At 39.1% G+C, this 25,679-nt stretch overlaps 1 protein-coding gene across 5 annotated transcripts in view; it reads right to left on the reverse strand.

The window, feature by feature from the left end:
• Window positions 1-25,679, reverse strand: part of LOC135219819 (uncharacterized protein DDB_G0271670-like) — a 217,081-nt gene that overhangs the window by 39,813 nt on the left and 151,589 nt on the right. For all 5 annotated transcript variants that reach the window (XM_064256910.1, XM_064256907.1, XM_064256909.1 and 2 more), the window contains one exon: window positions 17,986-18,193. In XM_064256910.1, coding sequence (XP_064112980.1) covers window positions 17,986-18,193 — 208 coding nt within the window. The remainder of the gene's footprint in view (window positions 1-17,985; window positions 18,194-25,679) is intronic.

Below are 25,679 nucleotides of genomic sequence, written 5' to 3' on the forward strand. Positions count from 1 at the left end.
AGAATTATATAATCAAAGATAATATCCTGTGTAGATCCGTGACGAGGAAAACCCGCAACACACCACAGTTGAATAATAACCAGGTGGTGGTACCTATCTCCCTCATACCCACTGTCTTAAAATGGTTGCATGAAAATCCACTGCATGGACACCCGGGTTATTCCCTAATGTCATAGAAAGCCAAATCTTTATTTTATTGGCATACGATGCTTACAGATATAAAAAAGCACATAGCAAATTGTCGCACTTGTCAAGAATACAAAGGGCACACGAAGACACCTGTCAGCCTAGGGGCTTACCTCGTGCCAAATCAACCCTTTGAAAGAGTACACTTAGATTTATTAACAGGATTTTACGAGTCAGACAGAGGAAATAAGCACCTCCTAGTAATCATAGATGCTTTGACTCGATATACAGAACTGATAGCGCTTAAAACAAAAACCGCAGTCGAGTGCGCTAGAAAGTTTTGCGAGTGCTACATTTGTAAACATGGAATTCCACACACCATTATATCAGACTCGGGCGGAGAGTTCAATAATCATTTCCTTAACTCCTTGTGCGAATTCCTTTGCATAAAGAAAATCAATACCATGATCTATCACCCAGAGTCTAATGGGCTAGTGGAAAGGGCAAATCGTAAGGTTTTAAACATTTTAAGGGTCACCTTAGGGGGGGCAGACCCCCAACTGGGGGGACATGCCATACCTGCGGTACTAAGCACACTTAATCACTCGTATCATGTGTCTATTAAAATGACACCGCACGAGGCACTGTACGGTATCCCAGCTAGAACACCTTTCCATGTATTAACGCCTACAACTAATTTATCAAATCCTCTAAAGGATGTTATGGATGCAAGCATAAGTCGATATAATATACTTCGTAAGAATCTAGAAGAAGCACAAATTATAATGAAAAGAAATCATGATAAAATAGCTAAGCCAACTAGAACATATGCCGTGGGCGATCAGGTATACATACAAGTTATACGTACGTAAGGTTTAAATTATAAACTGACACCTAAGTTTGAAGGCCCGTTTAACATTTTAGAAACATTAACGGCCAATAGATTTAGGGTTCAAAATGTATCCAAACCCACTGATATGAGAATAGTTCCATTGGCACATATCAGAATCTAAAGAAAGGTAGATGGAGTGAGGGAAAAAATGGTTGTATTTATGAAATTTGTATAATAATTTATATATATATATATATATATATCAATCATATTTGTATGTAAACATATTCTTTTACACGAGTTATTACATATATTTTACTCATTGCAGGTTTTCAAAAATGAATCTGTTATTGTTAGGAGTGATATTGTGTGTTCAGACATCTTTGTTGTATGGAAAGAGCGCTAAGACGAAAGAAATAGAATTTAATCATGGCTCGATTATCGAGAGAACAGAAGACATTTTTATGGTGTTGAGTAATATAGTCATAGAAGTGGATATGCAGACCATATTTTTGCCTGAAGATGACGTCCTTAACTTAAAGAATGACCTGATGAGGTTTGCCATTTCGCTTAAGGAAATGCACCAACGTAATTTTCATGCTAACTCAAGAGATTTCGCTAGCTCAAACCCTAAGCGTCGCAGAAATGTTGTCTTATGACATACAAAATAAAACCGCTGAGGCAGAGGAACTTGCTTGTGACTTGCTGATGTGGTCTGTGCGGCACAATAATCTCGAACGCCGCAACCCGCTTATTCTGGCTGGACTAAACATCTTGGGATCTGTTGCGAGTCTAGGCTTAGGAATTTCAAATCGCCTTAAGATAAATAATCAAAATAAAAGAATTGAGGGGATTTTTGCAACACTAAAACCGAATTAGATTTGTCTGAACTTCGCAGCCAGTTATCCTCAATCAATCAAATAATGAGTTTGGTAAACGAACATTCAAATAATATCGATCAGATTATGGAAGTTCAACATTTGCTGGCTACGTTAGCTTACTATAGTTCGAAAATAGATCATATCCATGTCAAAATATCACATTTTATTGAGAAATCAAAAGACTATGTAGAAGCTATTATGTTAGCGACAAAGGTTGTGTTATCTCCACACCTCATGCCTATTAAAGATCTGACGTTAACTTTGGAGAACGGACGGGAGAAACTAGGTTATATTCCTTTATTAGACGCCCATAAGGTAGAGTTCTATTATAGCCTAATATCAGTCAGCGTTGAAAATTATAGGATTATGATCACCATACCTTTTGATTCTTCCGATGCTTGGCAATCATATAAAATAGCACCGTTTCCTACTTTCATGACGAATAACTCAAGTCCAGTAATATCCAATTTGACGGGGCATGTTCTGATTTCTTCTGATAGGAAATCATTTACAGTCATTAAAGACTTAGATAAACTCACTCACTGTTCAGAAGCCATGAATAATAAAATTTGTACAGCTGACTCTTTTGAATTCTATCCTATATTAACGGATTCATGTGAGTTAGGCATAGTGCTAAACGGCTCTCTCTCTCATACACGCGAAGGTTGTCTGAAGAAACTTTATCCCTTTTACAGTAATAAGTTCAATTACAGAATGAATAATGGCTCCTGGATCCGATACGACAAAGACGGTTTTAAAGTCGAATGCCCAGATGGGACCACCGCCCATTCCCCAATCTTTGTAGCAGCTGATGGTTGTACGGGGCCATCTACAAACTACACCGTCAGAGGGGTCAACACGATAATACGTGAGAAGGCGTATTTTGCGAACTATACCTGGGCGTCTACAATTATCCCATCACTACCTCTCCCATACAACGCGCGGGTGGCTCATCGTTTGACGCAACTGGCTGAGATGAACCACGCGTCACCGACTTATGCAGGTGGAGAAAATCTTCGTTACTACGTTCTGCTGGCCGTGTTCAGCGTGACGGCCATATTGGTTATCACCGTCAACATCTTTGCTTGGCGTAGGCTGAGGCATACACAGAAGGATCTCCAAGGAAACGTATTGTCCCGTCCAGATGACGTACCCGTTACACTCAAGGCGTTTGCGTTCAGGGCCGCTTGAAACTGGCCATTTCATTTGGTGCCTAGGAAAATTGTCTGGAATTGTGTTGTGTGTGAAAAGCGGTCTGTATGCTGGCAAAATGTAGGACAAGAAAGACTCACGCCTTTGCATTTGAACAGTTAAAGTATCTCCCGGGCACCTAATGAAATATTATAGCCCAATATATATATATTAATATACTCCTAAAGGTATTTTTCGGGCACCTAATAAAATATACCAGCCCTATATATTAATCTGTGCACAATTATACTATTATACAATTGTACCATTATATTTACTTATTACAAAGAGTGACAAGTACTCTTTAACAATTATCCATGATCATGTTTGTAATCTATCAGTAACCGCTATTCTTAATCAGGTTACCTATTACCATAATTTACCAGTAACCACTATTCTTAATCAGGTTACCTATTATCATAATAATCATGTATACATGTTAACCTTTTGATTTTTACCTTTTGATTATTTTGGGTACCTAATCATTATTATTACCAAACATGGATCTAGATTTTCCATGCATTTATCTTTGTTTATGAATATGTCCAAAAGAGTATGTAACAGAACCTTTTTATGCATTTAATCACTTATGTTTATATCTAAACATATGTTACGAGCACGCTCCTAAGAAACCATGTTTAAAGTAACTTTTGTTATTCAAGGCTTGAATGGTAGCTGTCCGAGCCTAATGTAATAAATACATTTTAGAATTACATAATCTGTAAATAAAAACCCATGACCAAGGCAGATCTAGATTACGCTATGCGATGTCTGCAGTAGCCTGGTTTAGGTTTGTTTTGATATGTCATCATGTTGTATATTGTCAACCTTTCACAAACACCTTCCATGGGAAGCGGTTGACCTGTTAACCTACGCCGGAAACTTGTAACTTCCGAGCCGGCGGACTACGTATGTTTTTATGTGAATCGCTGAGATAGCTAATGTTTCGCTATCGACGTGATACTCTAATGTAGCAGTTCATTTCTATCGATCAAACGAAACGGTCTCACGACCGAACTGTCTCTCTTGTTATGGAGTTACAGGATAAAGTTGTTGTACTATTTTCAACTTATCCGTTTGAATCATCTCCTTTAATTTAAGAAGAACCACTCTACTAAGATATCACATAGGAGAAAGAAGGAACCAGAAATACTTATGAATGACAGTTGTAAGCAAAAACAAACAGTCTTTCGCAAAAGCGAAACGACTAAAATTAATAATTAATAATACATATATATATAATATATATATATATATATGATATATCAATATAAATATATTATATAGATATATATATAGACATATACATACATATATATATATATATATATATATATATAGATATATATATAATATATATATATATATATATATATATATATATAATATATATATATATATATATATATATATATATATATATGTATGTATATGTATATATATATATATATATATATATATTTATGATATGTATATATTATATATCATATAATATATATATATTATATATATATATATATATATATATATATATATATATACACAGTAGTACCTCGAGATACGAAAGGCTCAACTTACAAAAAATCCAAGTTACGAAAGCAAAGACAAAAAATTTTACTGCTCTACATAAGAAAAGTTTTCAAGATACGAAAGGTTTCTGAAAGTCCGAGATTCGCCCCATAACAATTTTGAAACTCGCGCCACATGCCGCCATCTTAGTTATAGTAGACTCGCCACCATCCTCCTGCTCTCCCATTGGTTCCTGATGCTAGCCAAGCCATGAGATCCTTCTCTCTAACTGGACAGCATCCCTCCCATCATGCATCTTCTATACGTACGTGTTGGCATGCCTTGGCTCAGCTACTCCACACCCAAAACTTTACAGTACGCAATCGGCATTCGTTCCCTCCAACGATTTCGTTTAGTAACGTAAATTCGTTAGTGATTTCGTTGCAGTACATATTATCGTGTTGTGCGAAGACTGTATTGTGTAACTTTACGTAAATTAACGTAGTCATGGGTCCCAAGAAAGTTGAAATTCACGGAAAGAAGCGCATGCTCTCTTTGGAGACAAAGATGGAGATCATAAAGAAGTACGAAGCTGGTATGCGATTGAGTGTGATCGCAAAGGAATACGGCCGTAATCCGTCGACAATAGGCACCATCCTTAAACAGAAGGATGCCATCAAAGCAACTACATACACCGTCGAAGGGCATTACTATTTTGTCCAGCAAGAGGAGCCATGTGCACGACGAGATGGAACGGCTGCTCCTCGTCTGGATAAAAGACAAAGAAATCGCTGGTGATACAGTAACGGAGACGGCAATCGCTCACAAGGCCAGTGCTATTTTCGGCGATTTGATTGTGCAGGCGGAAGACGACGGAGGGGAAGGGACTTCAACGCCAACCCCAGAGTTCAAGGCTTCGCATGGCTGGTTCGAGAAATTCCGTAAACGGACTGGCATCCAATCGGTGGTGCGTCATGGGGAGGCTGCCAGCTCGGACACGAAAGCGGCAGAAGCCTTTAAAAAGACGTTCGACGAGATGATGACCAAGGAAGGCTACAGTTCTCAGAAAGTCTTCAACTGTGATGAGACTGGCCTTTTTTGGAAAAAGATGCCTCGTCGGACATACATCACGGAGGAAGAGAAGAAGCTACCTGGGCATAAGCCTATGAAAGACAGGCTTACGCTTGCACTTTGTTCGAACGCCAGTGGGGATTGCAAGGTGAAGCCCCTACTGGTGTATCACTCCGAGACTCCTCGAGCCTTCAAGGCCCACAAAGGCCCACAAAGTGTTGAAGGAGAAGCTTCCAGTGATGTGGAGGGCTAATGCAAAAGCCTGGGTAACGAGGCTTTTGTTCACTGAGTGGGTAAATCTGTGTTTCGGCCCGACTGTGAAGAGTTTTTTGGAAGAGAAGCGCCTCCCCCTGAAATGTCTGCTGGTGTTGGACAATGCCCCTCCCCACCCTCCTGGCCTCGAGGAAGATATCCTAGCGGAGTATTCCTTCGTTAAGATTCTTTTTCTTCTGCCTAACACCACCCCTCTCCTCCAGCCCATGGACCAGCAAGTGATAGCGAACTTTAAGAAGCTGTACACGAAACATCTTTTCAAAAGATGTTTCGACATCACCAATACCACAAACCTCACCTTGCGTGAATTTTGGAAGGAGCATTTCGACATCGTCATTTGCATCCGACTCATCGACCAAGTTTGGCAGGAGGTTTCGAGGCAAACCTTGAATTCCTCGTGGAGGAAACTCTGGCCTGATGCCGTATCCGCCCGAGACTTCGAGGGATTCGACGTGGGCAAAGCTGGTGCTGCCGAGTCCGAAACAGTTGATGATCCCGAAACTGTTTCCCAACCAGATCTTGACGAGATCGTTGCACTCGGCAAGTCCATGGGGCTGGTCGTTGACGAGGACGACATCAACGACCTTCTCGAGGAGCACCAAGAGGAGCTTACGACGGATGACCTGAAGGAGTTGGAGGCCATGCAACATAACGTCGTTCAAGAGGAGTTCTCTAGCAGCGGCGATGAAGAGGAGGAGCCTATGACAACGGCAGAAATTAAGGAGGTCTTAGCCGCTTTTCATGAAGTGCAATCGTTTATCGAAAAAAGACACCCCGAAAAGGCTCACACAGGTCATATGCTTGCGCAGTTTGATGACGTTTGCCTCAGTCATTTCAGGAACATTGTGAAAAGTAGGCAGAAGCAATCTTCCTTGGATCATTATTTTTTAAAGAGGCCTTCAGCATTAGCAGGAGTAAGCAAAAAGGAAGAACCAAGTGATAAAAAACAGAATGTTGAAAGCAAAAAGGAAGAACCAAGTGATGAAAAACAGAACGTTGAAAGTGGTGATGAAGTTGAAATTCTGTAAAAAAAAAAAAAAAAAAAAAGCCTACATAAAAGTAAAAAAAAAAAGTTAAAAATAAAAAAAATAATTTTTTTTTTTACGTAATTTCTAGATTTTTGTAAGTTAAGTGTTACAGATTTGTTAAGGTGTTTCGTAAATTTTAGTTTTATAGTTTTCCTTAAATTTTATATGTGTTTTCGTGAAGTTAAGTGTACGTACGTACGTACGTTATCTGCCGTTTGTCCTCCTCCTCTGCCGCCACTTTCGGAGATAGCCTCACTCGAAAGGTAAGCTTCCACATTTTACGTTACAGTAATAATATTTCTTGTACAAATGTGAACAAATTTATATCCACATCTGCAAATCCCATTTTCAGATATACACCTCTATATGTAGTACAGTACTGTAAATCTCGGAAAGGATTAAAGAATCCACCAAAGTCAAGACTTTACGTTCCTCAATCTTAGCCAACCTTATTAACCTTGAATATGGAGATTCACTAGTCTTCTACTGTAAGTGCCATCTACAGCAATGACCAAAACATTATCTCATATTCTACTAGACTAAGCTAAGGCTAGAACTGATATCATGTATACATCATAGCCATTATTGGCAAGTTCTAAAAGGTATGTATGCATATCCCAACCAATACAATAGCCCAAGTACGCAGCATGGATGTACAGTAACACTAATGTCAAAACAAGAGTGACTGATAATACATATGTACGTACGTCAAATAGTTGATTACCATCAATGAAGAAGCCGACTTTTTGAACATGTTATCCAAAACATTGTCAGGTGTTTGTGGGAGGAAATTCACAGAAATTACCTAAATGGTTGTGCAATTGCAACTGCAATGTGCAATGTTCACAATATATTTAAAATCTAAGTTTTCCAGCAGCACTATAATCTTTGCTTCATACCTCCTCCTACTTGCAATTTCTCTCTTCTCATAAATGGAGCTAAACCTGAATGATTGCCATTTTAACATCATGGAGGAAAGCTATCTTCAATCATTATATTTCCTAAGTTGCTTTCCCTCACAACCAGTCCTTCAGTGTCTTTCTACTAGCAGATGAGATAATTTTGTCTTCATTACTGAAAATATGGCTAGGATTTGAACCTCTAAATGTTTATGGTACTACAATAATTTAAAGACAACACTGAGTACTGGTGCAACTTTCTATGTTCAGATAAACCTACACAAAAACTGATGGTTTCACAGACAGAACAAATACTTCCTGGAGGTCTTCCAAGCATGGTAGAGGTGTGGTGTATTGGTGCATAAGGCGACTACCTTGGATGCCCTTGTATAACCAAATTTAACTCAAGTAATGTTCATTTTTGTAAGGTCTTGAAACCTTTTGAATACATCATTACCATCATCATCTTCATAACCTAGCTATGTTGGTATCTTAGTCTGAATCTGGGCTGCAACCTGCCTCCTGAGAATCTCATCCCTATTACCTTGTTTTCTTAGGATTACAACTCTTAAATTATCCTTGCTGTGGAAAGCAGTAAACTTTTTGAGCCTGTTTCTTTGTTTATCAGGACTGATCTTCTAGTGTATCAAAAGGCCATTTCTAAAATATTGTAGTCCCAGAGGACCTTGATTTTTTTTCCTAGCACAATATGTATTGTTCACAACTTGCCTGTAGTATCTGGTGGGAGATTTTCTAAGCAGATCTTCAAGGGAAATGCCCTGGTAACTGTGCCATGCCTTCTCTTGTCTTCATTTTGCGCTGATGCTGTGCATTTGATGATGTGGATGGTTCTCCATTTGTGTGCATTATGGTAAATAGGAAATGATGATGATATTTGGCCATCTGCTTTATTTTGTATATACGTATGTATGCAGGCTTAGTCTTGTGCTACAACCAACAGGCCTTCGGTTTCCTTCTTGAGCTCTCCCATAGTCAGTCATTGCAAACTGCCGTACTCAGCTACACCCTGATTTGCCTATGGTACTGACAACGCATTTGCTTGTTAGCTGGTGATCGATCCTTTCCTTATATTTTTCAGGTTCTTTTTCAACAGAGATGAGTTTTTCATTCCAAGTGGTTATCTACCATTTGTGTTACTGTTGACAAACACTGAGCTCTTGGTGTAACAAATAATGCCTTTAAAGACTACACAACATTTGGTATAATTCTCTAAGAGACGTTTTCTCAAAGAACATGCTCCCTCTATTGGACTGCTTTCTACAATGATATTTTGTGTGCTAAAATCAAGTGACTGCAACTTTCCCTGTATAGTAATATGCAGATCACTGTTTTTTCTTATTTTTTGTGAATGACAAGTGTCAGACTGTTATACAGGAGACTTTCTGCACTATTACATACAACTGTAAATACAACTCACTAAAAGGATTTTGACGTAGGAAAAATATATTTCTGGGCGATGGGTTCATGTCGCCCAGTGAAATAATCCTTTAGTTCATTATTTCTAAGGTAAATGAGCTAACAAATACCAGAGAAAAATAAATAAAAAAGATGTCAGTATAACTGACTCCTCACCCAAATAAAAGAAGGGTGTCGTTATGGTAACTGGGGCGAGTGAGACCACTACCACGAACTTCTTGCCATTTAGAATTCTCCCACACCAAAATCCCCAACTGAGAGAGCCGACCCACAGGTCGAGGCGGCAACTACTACCACTACACCCCACGCCACGCCGACTGCCGCGCCTCTGGTGGCCATCCTTTCAGTTAGCGGACTAGGAGCCACACGTGTTTTGCTTTTGCTCTGTGCTTTTGTGGATTATCTCTCTTTATTCGTCGAGATGGAACGTGCAGCTATTGCAGCAGCTAAGTTAAGTGCCCTGAAAAGGTTTGGATTTAGTTTATTCCAGCTGGGAACTTGTTTTACCGTTTTTTAGGTGCGAATACAGGTTCCCGGTCTGGCGCATGGCGTTCCCTCGCCTCGTGTTCGGTTAGGTTCGAGGTCTCCCATACCTTGGAACCTTTCCTTTCACTTATTCACGTGTTACTCTAGTCCTTTTTACTTATTTACATTATTGATTATACTATTTACATCGTTTAGGGGATTTAGCCTACCCCTGGTGTTAGTTCATGCATGCATGTCTCTCCTCCTAAGCGTAGGCATCTGAGTGTTTTCCTTTGTCTAGACCCTGGCCATTGCTCTCCTTATCGGCTTAGGCTAGCTCTGAGTGGTAGACTTTTCTTCGGATTCAGTCGTTCACTCCTGGACTTCCTTTCTCTTTCACTCATTATTTTTTCCCCTATTTTTATTATTATTATTTTATCGATGTAATAGTCTTACATGATTATGGTTAACTTTGGGCGTCCAGCATCATTATAGCCTGGGTCTCTAGTGGTCCTGTTTTCTTGGCCCACGGTAGATTCTGTTCTTAGCAATTTTTTTGCATTATCTTTTTACAGTTTTGTTGCATCCTTATACAGTTTTGCTGCACCATTCTGGTCAGTTTGGTTGCATGAGACCCTTGCGTTTTATACCGACCAGGTCGGTTGTGTTGTGTTATCGTACCTTGGTCCACTCTCGATCGCGGTACCGCTGGACGCCCGTTCCACCCGGGCCCGGCTCCCTCTCTCCCCACACGGAGGGAGTAGGGGAGCCTGGACAGACCATTAGGCTGGGGGTGACCTCGTTCTCCCTTGCGCTCAGGGGTGCTCCGGTGTGGTGGGGGTTGGGGGGTTGGCCTCCCCCCTCTCCGGTTGCGCCGGCGCTCCCCGGAGTACACGGGATCTGATTTCTTCCCTCCTCGTTTTACCTCCCCACGACAGACGGATCTCTGGCTCTTCTACCCCGGCGTCCCATCGGTTATGGGGAGGGTGGTAGGCTCCACCAACCACCGGAGCGGATATGATTTCAGTAGGTCCTTTAGCTATCCGTTGTTCCATCGTCTCCGGCGTTTACCCCTAGGGGCATTCTTCCGGTAGCGTTGGACAGCTTCACGCTTTGGAGTCGTTCTCCGATATATCATTCTCGCTATGCTTAAGTTTAGTTTAAGTGATTTAGCTTAAGCTTGGGTTCCCTCCCCTGTCCTCCGTTGGAAATTTCCTTATAGTTATATGTTATATACCTATATATATTTACCTCTGGTTTATGGAATTTCCTCCTCCGGTGTACACCGGAGTTATTGTGTCACCTGTTTAACCCAAAGGATCTCAGGGGAGGGGTTATGCCCGTTTTTTCATCGACCTCCGGCATGCAGCGGAGTACTAGAGTAGTCTTGTGAGTGTAAACTTGATACTCATGTATCTTTCCACTTACAGGCTACCAACTGCCAGCATCCCGGCTGTAACGCCGTACTACAAGACCCGTGCGGGCATGAGGTCTGCAGGACCCATGCTCCCTGCTCCACCAGTCATGGTAATCTTCAGGTCTGGTTTCACGAAGCTTGCTCTATCTGTTATGAGCTTGTGAACCAGTTTTTGGAGGGAGTAAGTACTTTTGGTCATCAGCACGTTCATGCAATATGAGTTCTGATATATAGTTAAGCTTAAGCTCATCTTAGTCTAGTGGTTAAGGATCACCTTTAGACTTAAGTGTTAATAATAGCCCTCTCTTTCAGGCTGCCATAGTCAAGGACGCGGCTTTCGCGACCCTGAAAGCCTGGGTCGGCGGATTCAGTAAAAACGCCGCCAAAGGACAGCCCTACATCCTAGAAAAAAGGATGGCTGTTCTGTTGTTCCCCGGAGGCAAGTCGACGGGGTACGTCGACCCTGCTGCGGCGGCTCCGACGATCGCCGCAATCCAGCAACAGGTGGAGCAAGCCCTTAAGGAAGTACCAGGCCAGGACATCGCGGCGGAGGTCGCCACTCTGGACATAAATGTAGAGCCTATGGCAGTAGGTGTAGAAGATTTATTGGTTGAGGTAGGTACGTTGGACACTCAAGGGCTTCCCTTGAGTGCATCTGGATCTTTATCTCCTGTCCCTTCTTCTTCTTCCTTTCAGGGCTTTACGGGCGCTGAGCTCCCGTATAGTGCACCCGCTGCTTCTGTGGTCCCCAAGGTGAAGGGTCACAGAGAGCAGAAAACCCTTAAGAAGACGTCGTCCAAAAAGACTTCTTCGTCTTCTTCGGCTCATAAGTCTCCAGCTTCTTACCCCGGAGCAGAGAAAGTGAAAGCTTCTTCATCAGCTTCACTTCCAAAAGGGTCGAGGAGCAAGTCCTCCAGGGAGAGATCCCGCACTCCGGCGGAGTCAGTGATTTCCCCTTCTTCTACCGGAGTCCTCCCGGGGACATCGTCAGGCTCTGTGCCTACGAGTATTTTGATTCTGCTGTGTTTTCTGCCGGAATGATGCAGCAGGTGGGAGACTTGGTAGGTTCCTTGAGGTCAAGCATGGAACAAATGTTCACCCAGCTTTCGGACAGAATGTCCACCCAAGAGAACCTCCTATCTGGCTTTAACCAAGCTCCTCAAGCTGCTACTTCGACAGTTGGTGCCGGTCTTGTTCAACTCCCGGCATATGACACTCTCCCGGCATTCTCCATGAGTAACCCTTGGAGAGTAGCGGCTTTCGCCCCTTTCAAGGATGGCCTTATCTCCATCCCGGAGTGCGGAACTTGAAGGATTGAGGACTTCGAGTTCCACCCCGCAAACCTACAGCCTCCTTTCATGGGGTATGCCAGACTGACGGAGGCAGCGCTAAATAGGGAGGACAAGATCCCGAAGGAGACAGTCCTCTATAGCAGAGATCACGTGCAGAGGGAATGGCTTCATGCTTAGAAGACTGGGATTGTCACAATACCAGGCTTCAAGCTTTCAAGAGCCCTTTCACAATCTTCATGACGGAAGAGGAAGCACCACTTCCCTTCCTGACGAAGATTGCTGATGTCACCATCCAGGCAGGCTTGAAAGGTGATCCATTACCTCAGCTTACAGAAGCAGACCCCACATCTCCTCTTCTCCCTTCGTTTGGCGATATGTGGGAGGACTTGCCAGCCACCTTTACGGTGGGAAATGATGATGAAGTAGTGGTGAAGGTTTTTTTTTTGCCCCAATTAAAATAGTTTTGTTGAGAATTGTTGTATATAGATGTTTCTTTACATTTAAATTTTTTGTACAAAGTAATTTAGTAAAAATCTTAAATTACATTGGGTTTCATACATCTCGCCATACTGGCTTTTTGATGTGCCCTGTTTCTAAGTCTTTATTTGTTTGTCCAAACTACTATCCCTCCACAGTATCTTACTATTGGCCATGTAGTGATTGCCTTTACAATATGTCCACCATTGAGCTTGGACTGTACTGCCTACTTTCATCTCCTGGTTTTTTAAAATTGTCTGACACCAGTATTCTCAGTCTCTCCTATATCCTTGATGTTTCTCTCATTTGGAAATTGGATTCCTTCACTTTAGACAGACTGCCCTGTCTTCCAAATTGCTAGCCACTTTAAGTTTTCCTGAAGGCCAATGTAACTATTACCATGGGGACTTTGAATAGCATGGCTGAAGTGAATCTACAGTACTTAATGCTGTTAGGGATATCTTCAAGCATTCAATAAGTTATGAGTGAGGTTTGTCTTCCTTTCCTTACAGTCAATGCATTCCCTATGGCAAACTGTGTTTCCTATAGGTAGTTATAATTTAAACATGATATTCTTTCTGTTGTAATCCAGTGTGGTATCTTGCATACTGCTGGTCTTAATTCTTATTTGATCACTTACTTTCGTCTCCATAATGCTAAACTCTTGTTGTTTAATTATGACTCTTTCCCTCTAGGTCCAGTAGCCACTTTGAAATCCAAATGTTTGTAGGACTGGCTTTCAAACTTGTTCTATTTATACTTGGGAGCTACCTTTGAACCTTTGTATTGTTGCTGATTCTGCTTTTATTCTTTCGTTTTTTGCTTAATGTATATTCTTTCTCTGGTTTGTCTGGGTTTAGTTTCATTTTGGCTCTTATGAATTCATTCACAAATCTAACTCCAGAATATACAAAATCACTAGTTTTACTGATACTAGCTTTCTCTTTCAGTTAATGGTAATTATATCTTTCAATGGATGGTAGGTTAATTGCTGTAGCTTTTCTCGTGTTGTACATTGCCTCAGAATATCTGGGATTCTTCTTTCTCTCTAGGCTATACTATTTTAATTATTGTTCCTTGCTGGTCTAAAAGTCTTCATACTGTACACCTTCTGTTCCCTCACTCTTGCCATAAGCACGCCATGTTTTCTACATCCTATTTGCTGTAGGTTACTATGAACATAGCACTTCCACAAGTCTCCTTGCCATATCTTTAAGATTGGTTCAAACTGCCAGTTTTTAAAAGACTGGTCTGATTGCCAGACATGGCCCTCCTATCTCTAGATCAACCAATGCCATTAGAGGTTTCTTCACTTATCCCTATCATTACACAGGAAGACATCAACCTCCTTCAGCAGCCTCTGGTTTTGCCTGGCCAATGTTGCATAACCTCAGTAATCAACTACTGTCAATTCTCTCTTTTTAGTTTTCTCCTCCTCCTATTATTATTATTATTATTATTATTATTATTATTATTATTATTCTTATTATTATTTTTTATTTTATTATTATTATTTATTATTATTGTTTTTTTTTTTTTTTTTTTTTTTTTGCTCTATCACAGTCCTCCATTCGACTAGGTGGTATTTATAGTGTGGGGTTCCGGGTTGCATCCTGCCTCCTTAAGAGTCCATCACTTTTCTTACTATGTGTGCCGTTTCTAGGATCACACTCTTCTGCATGAGTCCTGGAGCTACTTCAGCCTCTAGTTTTTTCTAGATTCCTTTTCAGGGATCTTGGGATCGTGCCTAGTGCTCCTATGATTATGGGTACGATTTCCACTGGCATATCCCATATCCTTCTTATTTCTATTTTCAGATCTTGATACTTATCCATTTTTTCCCTCTCTTTCTCTTCAACTCTGGTGTCCCATGGTATTGCGACATCAAAGAGTGATACTTTCTTCTTGACTTTGTCAATCAACGTCACGTCTGGTCTGTTTGCACGTATCACCCTATCCATTCTGATACCATAGTCCCAGAGGATCTTTGCCTGATCGTTTTCTATCACTCCTTCAGGTTGGTGCTCGTACCACTTATTACTGCAAGGTAGCTGATGTTTCTTGCACAGGCTCCAGTGGAGGGCTTTTGCCACTGAATCGTGCCTCTTTTTGTACTGGTTCTGTGCAAGTGCCGGGCATTCGCTTGCTATGTGGTTTATGGTTTCATTTTTCGTATTGCACTTCCTACATATGGGAGAGATGTTATTTCCGTCTATCGTACTTTGAACATATCTGGTTCTTAGGGCCTGATCTTGTGCTGCTGTTATCATTCCTTCAGTTTCCTTCTTGAGCTCTCCCCTCTGTAGCCATTGCCAATTGTCATCGCTGGCTAGTTCTTTAGTCTGTCTCATGTATTGTCCGTGCATTGGTTTGTTGTGCCAGTCCTCTGTTCTTTTCTGTCTTTCTCCTGTCTCTGTATTTTCTGGGTCTTCGTCTACTTTTATTAGTCCTTCTTCCCATGCACTCTTTAGCCACTTGTCTTCACTGGTTTTCAGATATTGCCCCAGTGCTCTGTTTTCGATGTTGACGCAGTCCTCTATACTTAGTAGTCCTCTCCCTCCTTCCTTTCGTGTTATGTATAGTCTGTCCGTATTTGCTCTTGGGTGTAGTGCTTTGTGTATTGTCATATGTTTCCTGGTTTTCTGATCTATGCTGCGGAGTTCTGCCTTTGTCCATTCCACTATTCCTGCGCTGTATCTGATTACTGGCACTGCCCATGTGTTTATGGCTTTTATCATATTTCCGGCGTTGAGTTTTGACTTGAGTATCGCCTTGAGTCTCTGCATATATTCTTTCCTGATCGTGTCCTTCATCTCTTGGTGTTTTATATCTCCTCCTTCCATTATTCCCAGGTATTTGTATCCTGTCTCATCTATGTGTTTGATGTTGCTCCCATCTGGTAGCTTTATCCCTTCAGTTCTCGTTACTTTGCCTTTTTGTATGTTGACTAAGGCGCATTTTTCTATTCCAAACTCCATCCTGATGTCCCCAGATACAATCCTTACAGTCTGGATTAGGGTATCTATTTCCTTGATGCTCTTACCATACAGCTTGATGTCGTCCATGAACATCAGATGGTTGATTTTGTTGCCTCTTTTCTCGAGTTGGTACCCGGCATCCATCTTCTGTAGTACTTTTGTCATGGGAATCATGGCTACTACGAAGAGTAGTGGGGACAGTGAGTCGCCCTGGAAGATCCCTCTCCTGATATTAACCTCTGCTAGTCTTATTCCAGAGCTTGTAAGTATTGTATTCCAGTTGCGCATTGTATTTCTGAGGAAGCTGATGGTATTTTCCTCTGCCCCATATATTTTCAGGCATTCTATTAGCCATGTGTGTGGTATCATGTCGAAGGCTTTCTTATAGTCTATCCATGCCATGCTTAGGTTGGTTTTCCTTCTCCTACTGTTCTTCATTACCATTTTGTATATCAGGAGCTGGTCTTTTGTGCCCCTACACTTCCTTCTGCAGCCTTTCTGTTGGTGGGGGATGGTGTTTGTCTCCTCTAGGTAGTTGTATAGCCTTTCACTGATGATACCTGTTAGTAACTTCCACATTATTGGTAGGCAGGTGATGGGCCTGTAGTTACTGGCTATATTTCCCTTACTCTTGTCTTTTTGTACTAAGGATGTTCTTCCTGTGGTCATCCATTTGGGTGCTTGGTGATCTGAGATACAATGCTGGAGTTGTTCTGCTATTCGTGGGTGTAGGGCCTTGAAGTTTTTGAGCCAGTATCCATGGACTTCATCGGGACCTGGGGCTTTCCAGTTTGGCATTTTCTTTAGTTGGTGTCTGACTGTGTCTGTCGTGATCTCTGTGAATCTTTGTTTTATTCTCCCTGTTTCTTCTTCCTTGATTTCCTGGAGCCATGTTGCATGTTTGTTGTGTGATACCGGATTGCTCCATATGTTTTCCCAGAGTCTCTTACTTGGTTTGGCTTCAAGAATTTCTTGGGGGTTGTCTTCCCCTCTTAGTTGGCTGTATAGTCTTTTCTGGTTGGTTCCGAATAGTTTGTTCTGTTGGTATCCCTTATTCCTGTTCATGTACCGTTGGATCTTATGTGCTTTGGCCTTAAGCCTCTGTTTTACATCTTCTATTGTGTTGTTTAGTCCCCTCTCTTGTACTTTGTATTTCTCGTTGAGTTCCTCCCTTGTTTTCTTGCTTCTTAGCCTTTATTATTATTATTATTATTATTATTATTATTATTATTATTATTATTATTATTATTATTATTATTCATACATACATACATACATCCCTATGAAACTAAATATATTGCAATTACATACAAGAGTAACATAAAGAAAATCATATAAATTACATAATGTGCATATATTAAATAGTAAATACATTTGATTAATAACAAATACAAAACAAACCAGAATACATGCACATAAATCAGTGAATAAAATCAAATATATTTAAGGAGAGGTGTGTGTGACTTGAACCCAATACTTTCAGATGTCATACTTCAAAGGCTATGGTACTGCCCAAGGTTTGAGAATAGTAACAAATGAAAATAACCAAGCAGTCCCATATGGTAGCACAGATGCTCCAATCATTTAAGCATATAGTAAAGCACTGAAATACACCAGATTCAACAATCAATTATGCCTATGCTTGAATCACTATTCATACAGGATGCAAAGCTGAATCCTCTAAAGCATTTCCATATGCCTGCAGGATCCAAGAAAGTACTTTGGGATCTGGGACAGAGACAGGCTGAAAAAAATACCTAGAATGACTAAGAGGCCAGTCTCTATTTAGGACAATCAAACTGCAAACAGTGTCCATAATGTATGGTTAATAATCAAAATGCATTCTTTCCCATCTGTTTTTCTCATTCCTCTAGAAAATCTTAATGGTATCACACTATTAAACTCATCATCACCAAGTTGGATATGGAATTTAAGAAAATTATATGATTACTTTGATAACAAACATATTAGGGGTAACTGTTAAGTCATTATTAGTATCATGTTAGGACATGGATACACAGCTAAGGATGACTGTTTCTCACTTGAAGAAGACTGATAAATTACAAATTACAAAAATTTGACCAGGTTCTCATGATGATCAAACTTTACCTTTGTATTTCAAGTCGGTTGTACCAAAAATTGTTTTCTGGTCTAATCCATTCATAATACCAAAAATGGGGTCACTCGTAATTCCTGTTGATACTTCAGTCATATACTCTGCACGGACAGTGTAAGTATCTATTTGAACAATGTTTTCGAAAGTCAAATTGCCAATTATTTGACCACCGACTGTCGAAGTTTTTAGCTTCTCATTTATCTGAAATTAAATAAGGGTAGCCATCAATTTTATGCTCATTTACTAAGTGTATGTTTTTGCATATTATAACAACATTTTAACAAACCGTCTGTACATTAACTTGTCTATGACAAGGATGAGAAATATTTCCTTATTCTTACTGGTCTTGAGAATAAAATTTACAAGAAAAGCTGCACATCAAATCTTTAAAAAATGGTTTTAAGTTTGAATTATAGCTATGATCCTCAGTAATATAACATACCCAAACTATCTAATATGTTCCAAATCCAACTTTTGAAAAAACAAAAAAATTTCTTTAGATGGAAGGTTTTATTTCCTAAAATAAATTTTGGTTATACAATTACCAAATTATTTATAACTACTTTATCCTAATAAATTTAAAGCAAATTATACTCTGTATTATGAAAAATCCTTGAAACATACAAATAAAAAGAGTAAGCATATTCTTTTAAACAAAACTGATTAACCTATACCGTGCAATGTTTTGTTACCAATGATTTACTTATGAGATCTTTTAAGAATTTTTGATGATTTACAGAAAGCACAAGCTCTTGATAAGAGTAGTATCTCATCTTAGTAATTTCAGTTTAAAGGGTATATGAGGTCTTAATTATTTAGCAAGCATAATTACAACAACTGGGTCTACTTTTGGTATGATGATCCTACAGCAGTTGTTTTTATATAAATTGGATATAGTAAAACTATTGATGAATTCTGCAGCATTCAAAGATAGCATGTATATTCAAGAACATATTTTTTAAACAATTCTACAATATAGAAAACTGCAAGCTTAAGTTCATCATGTTAAGACTAGCATATGATTGTTATTTCAATAATAATCTGTATGAAAGATCAATTATTGGTCTGTATTGTCAATATGGTCACAGCCCAAAATTTTATTCAAATTGGTTACACTAAAAATATTAAATAAACTTAAGCCCACAATTACATTATACACACACACACACACACACACACTATATATATATATATATATATATATATATATATATATATATATATATATATATACATGTATATGTGTGTGTGTGTGTGTGTATATAATATATATATATATATATATATATATATATATATATCTATATATATATATATATGTATATATATATATCATATATATATATATATATATATATATATATATATATATTATATATATATATATATAATATATATATTGTGTAATATCTTATCTACATGGACATTATCCAGACGCAACCAGACCCCAGGGACCAAGGATATATAATATACATATGTAAATGTTCAAAATTTGTAAAAACCACTCTCCGATGGTTGGCAATGCTGCATAGTCTCAGGATATAGTCATAACACTGTCTTCTTTCATAAACAGACTGAGAAAGGGTTTGGGCGATGTGGGAGAGTACAAAATGTTTCCAAGCTGAACGGGGGGCGGGGGATAATCTGAAGGCTCGACACCAATAAGGGGAAATGACAGTATTGGTGTTTAGAAGAAGATTCATTCCTTCCCTTTTTTTGTTTTTATTTTGACTGTATTTTCTCTCTTTTTATTTTGTGTTCTGTCATATTTTCACTGCATAGAAGATGAAAAACAAAATTTACAAACCAAAAGTGAAAGCAACACATTCAATATCCCATAACTTGTGCACATATACAGTAGTGCATCAGGATACGAAATTAATTCGTTACGAAGTGGCTTTTGTAATCTGATCTTTTTGTATCTCGAACTACGTTTTACATGTAAATTGCCTAATTCGTTCAAAGCCCTACAAAAACACCACAGTAAATTTTATAATATAGCTAAATTGACCAATAAACAATGAAATACAACAATTTGGACCATTCAATACCTAACATAACCTTTACTGTACCTGTAAATAAAGTGTATTAGTGTACATGGTACAAGAAATACTATACATACATGTATGTACATATGTAGTAAAATGTGGAACCTTACCTTTCAAGTGAGGCGATCTCCGAAAGTGGCAACAGAGGAGGAGGACAAATGGCAGAAAACATGAACACTTAACTTTACAAAACACATTAAAAATGGCAGAAAACATTAACACTAAACTTTATAAAACACATTAACAAATGGCAGAAAACATTAATGCTTAACTTTACAAAAAAAACTTAAGATTAAATTTCTTTTTTTTGTCTTTTTCTGATTTTTACTTTTTTTTTTTTTTTTGGGGACTTTTTTATACAAAAAGTTTTTTTAAAAGTTTTTTTACAAAATTTCAATTTCTTCACCACTTTCAACTTTCTGTTTTTCCGTATCACTTGGATCTTCCTGTTTGCTTACTACTACTAAAGGCCTCTTTCAAAAATAACTATCCAAGGAAGATTGCTTCTGCCTGCTTTTCACAATGTCCCTGAAACAACTCAAGCAAACGCCATCGAACTGTGCAAGCATATGACCTGTGTAAGCCTTTTCGGGGTGTCTCTTTTCTACAAATGTTTGCACTTTATGAAAAGCAGCTAGAGCATCCTTAATTTCTGCCATTGTCATAGGGTCCTCCTCCTCCTCCTCGCCGCTGCTAGAGAACTCTTCTTGAACGACATTATGTTGCATGGGCTCCAACTCCTTCAGGTCATCGGTCGTAAGCTCCTCTTGGTGCTCCTCGAGAAGGTCATTGATGTTGTCCTCGTCGACGATCAGCCCAATGGACTTGCCAAGTGCAACGATCTCGTCAAGATCTGGTTGCGAAACAGTTTCAGGACTGTCAACTGTTTCTGAATCTGCATCAGCTTCGCCCACATTGAATCCCTCGAAGTCTCGGGCAGATACGGCATCAGGCCAGCGTTTCCTCCACGAAGAATTCAAGGTTCGCCTCGAAACCTCCTGCCAAGCTTGATCGATGAGTCAGATGCATATGACGATATCGAAATGCTCCTTCCAAAATTCACGCAAGGTGAGGTTTGTGGTATTGATGATGTTGAAACATCTCTTGAAAAGATGTTTTGTATACAGCTTCTTGAAGTTCGATATCACTTGCTGGTCCATGGGCTGGAGGAGAGGGGTGGTGTTAGGCGGAAGATAAAGAACCTTAATGAAAGAATAGTCAGCTAGGATATCTTCCTCGAGGCCAGGAGGGTGAGCAGGGGCATTGTCCAACAACAGCAGACATTTCTGAGGGAGGCGCTTCTCTTCCAAGAATTTCTTCACTGTCGGGCCAAAACACAGATTTACCCATTCGGTGAACAAAAGTCTCGTTACCCAGGCTTTTGCATTAGCCCTCCACATCACTGGAAGCTTCTCCTTTAGCACTTTGTGGGCCTTGAAGGCTCGAGGAGTCTCAGAATGATACACAAGTAGGGGCTTGACATTACAATCCCCACTGGTTTTGGAACAAAGTGTGAGTGTAAGCCTGTCTTTCATAGGCTTATGCCCGGGTAGCTTCTTCTCTTTCTCCGTGATGTACGTCCGAGGCATTTTTTTCCAAAAAAGGCCAGTCTCGTCACAGTTGAAGACTTGCTGAGAACTGTAGCCTTCCTTGATCGTCATCTTGTCGAACGTCTTAATAAAGGCTTCAACCGGTTTCATGTCCGAGCTGGCAGCCTCCCATGCCGCACCACCAAATGGATGCCAGTCCGTTTACAGAATTTATCAAACCACCCACGAGAAGCCTTGAAGTCTAGGGTTGGTGTTGATGTCCCTTCTCCTCCGTCGTCTTCGGCCTGGGCAATCAGATCACCGAAAATAGTGTTGGCCTTGTGGCAGATTGCCGTCTCGGTTATTGTATCGCCAGCGATTTCTTTGTCTTTAATCCATACAAGAAGCAGCCTCTCCATCTCATCATGCACGTGGCTTCTCTTGTTGGACAAAATAGTCATGCCCTTGGAAGGTGTAGCTGCTTTGACAGCTTCCTTCTGCTTAAGGATGGTGCCTATCATCGACGGATTTCGGCCGTATTCCTTAGCGATCACACTCAACCGCATGCCAGCTTCATACTTTTTAATTATCTCCATCTTTGTCTCCATAGAAAGCATCCTCTTCTTTCCATGAACTTCAGCAACATTCTTGGGACCCATGACTATAATTAAGTTAATTAAGTTCACAGACAACATGATAAAGTATACAAGTATACAAAGAAAGCGAAATTACTAACACGAATTTACGTTAACAAACGAAATCTATGTCAATGAACGAATTCCGCGTGCGTATGATAACGCTGATGTGATGAAATGGTCAAAGGACGCCTTTACGTAGAGGGATGATGGGACAGATGCTGACCAATAGGAGAGCAGGATCTTACGGCGTCGACTAGCATCAGGAACCAATGGGAGAGCGGGAGGATGGAGGCAAGTCTACTCAGTTGGTGGCGCGCAAGTTTTAAAATTGTTCTTGGCGGTCCGGGCGAATCTCGGATTTTACAGTACACCCTTTCGCAACCTGAATTATTTTTGTAAAGAGAAGCAAAAAAAAATCTTTGTCTTTGCTTTCGTAACTTGGATTTTTCGTAAGTAGGGACTTTCGTATGTCGAGGTTCCACTGTAGTTGTAAAGACACGCACATTACTTCCCTTCAGTTGAATAAAGGGGACAAAGTTATAAATAGCTCAATGTGTTCCCAACATCTATGAAAAAATTCTTGACAAATTTTACATCAGTGTATAAATCTTTTTCAATAATATTTTACTGTGAATGTGAACATTATATTTGAGATGAAATATCAACAGTGATAAAATATTCTGTTGCATCCTGTTATATAGGCGATAATTATATTTGAGTCAACTACAAAAATAAAGGAGTTAAATAGTGATGTCAACCTTCATGAAATGCCACATGTAGATGTAAACACAAAAATCCACAAGTAAAGCTTCCTTGATATTATGAGGTGAAATGAAAACTCTTTAAATCCAATAAAACAGAAAAAGATGAATTACTTTTTAGTATTTTTAAAATGAATTTGCTCTACGCTCGTCATCACTGAGAAATGCCATATACATAAACTAGATGTAAACACTGGTGCTTTACACACACACACACACACACACACACACACACACACACACACACACACTGGCATACAAGTAAAGCTTCCAAGATACTATGAGGTGAAATGAAAAATCATTAACTCCATAAAAACAGACAATTAACTACTTTTTAGAAGTGACACCTCAAAAGTTATTTGTTTTGGAAACACACTAGATATACAGAAATGCTATTTGTACTAAAAATGTAAACACAGGGTGTTTTATACACACGCACACACACCCACTTTCCATTACATGTATGGCAAACTGAAAAATCAGTGATTATAGGCTACTAAAACAGAAGATTAATGATGATTTTTAAAAGACGTTCCTAAAAATAACATACTAAAAGAGCCCAGTCTACAACATAATATCTGGCGTAATTCAGGATAAGGAAACACTATCAATATAAAAGGAAAATTTATCAAATTATACATAAAACAAATGCAATATACCTACTGTATATTCTCATGTATCATCTGATCTCACACAGTATGCAACTCTTTAAAATTTTGTTGCCAAAACACGATTTCCTCAAAATCTCATCTTATTAAATAAATAAAAGTAAAAATAAAGCTATGCTTTACTTACCAATCAAATTTCATTTTTGGTTGATTGAAATGTTCTAATCTATGCATGTACAGTGAATTTCATTTCTGGTAGGTTGTACTAGGCTAGGCTTCCAAACAAGATTACTCAACTTATGGTTTTGCTTCACATTAAAAAATGGAATAAATGGAATAAAAGCATTTAATAGTGACATAAGCAACCAAATCAATAATACAGTTGCTTATCAAATTTGAGGAATTTTAGATATATATAGATATTATAATAATATATATATATATATAATATATATATATATATATATATATCTATATATATATATATATATATATATATATATATGCAGTCCCCCAGTTTATGACGGGTTCGGCTTACGATGTTCCAACACGACAACGCTTTTCAATTATATATATCAGAAACTATTTCCAGGTTTACAACACGTTCTAGGGTTAGGGCGCTTACAACGCCAGTCTGGCAGAAGAAATATGACTCCAAAAATGCAAAATAATCAATATTTGAAGATTCTTTATATACATGCGTCTCAATAACGGGGGGCGGTGCCCCCGTTATTATATATATATATATATATATTATAATATAATATATATATATATATATATATATATATATATATATATATTATATTCGTTAAAAGCAATTGCTTTAGTGGCATCAATAAGTTTCTTGCAAGTATCTTCATACCAATGAAGTTTTCTCCGATTCTTGTTCGTCAATTTCTGGTGAAAAATATGCAGACTTCCTTCTTCCATTTATTGAATTTTGTCACGACAGCTGTTTTGCCTTATGGCATTATCAAGCGACTACTGACTTACAATCTGGCCTTTTGGCCTATTTATTTCATCGTGTGGGAAGTATGACCTTGAGGTATGGGTACTGGTTAGTCTAGGGACTAACAGCTTAAGGGCGTTGTTTTGGATACAAAGAACATAAGGACATATGTACTGTGACAATAAAAGTGAAAGTTTAAACAGTGGTTAAATAAATATTCAAAATACAATACCATGTGCTAGTGTTTCCTTAAATGTATGTTTAAAATTTAATATGTTACATGTTGGTTTTAGATAAAAATTACAAAATTACATACAGGAATGAAAATGAATATAGAAATCTAAATACAGGAATAAAAAAATATATATATATTTTATAACATGCATAAAGGTACAAGTCAGATCATTTCTGTTTATACATAAATGTGTATAATTTAAATTTGAGTGAGTGAGCGTGTGTGTGTGTGTGTGTGTCCAAATGGTCTACGTTGGTTAACGGCTGCAGATTCGTGTTGGGCAGGGTCTCAGCGACCTGAGCAAGGATGTTACTTGTCTTTCGCTGGCGCTGGGTCCTCTCATGTCTTCTAAGGGGCGTGATGTTCCCGGTGGGTTGGGGCGCATTGTCTGGTCCCTGTTGCCATGCGTATTCCTTCTCCTGCTGGAGGGGAGTACAGTAATACCTTGGGTTACGAATTTAATCCGTTCCAGAACCTGCTTCGTAACCTAAAAAATTCGTAACCTAAATGGATTTTCCCATAAGAATGTTATAAAAAGCAAATAATGCGTTCCACCCGACCATGAATAACCATTTCAATTCATATTTTTCCATTTATTTTTGTTCACTAAGGTTGAAAATTCGTGTAGGAATTACATAAAATTATAAAATTGAAGAATGAAATTAAATATAAACACTAGATTTAATATGCATGCACAGTAAAACCTGAACTTTACCTTTGGCGAGTGTGGCTGCTGGCTTGACGGAGACGGGAGGAGGGGAAGGGTGAGGAGGAGAGGGTTAGGGCTTGGGGGGGAAATCTCCCTCCGTGAACACTTCTGGAAGACTTTCTGGTTCTTTCTCTAGAGAGCACCGTTCACTACGATCACTAATTTTACGCTTACGCAACACTATGTTGTCTTTCACAATTTTGAAAA

This window comes from Macrobrachium nipponense, chromosome 1, assembly GCF_015104395.2.
Source record: "Macrobrachium nipponense isolate FS-2020 chromosome 1, ASM1510439v2, whole genome shotgun sequence".
In the NCBI taxonomy this organism is placed as follows: Eukaryota; Metazoa; Arthropoda; class Malacostraca; order Decapoda; family Palaemonidae; genus Macrobrachium; species Macrobrachium nipponense.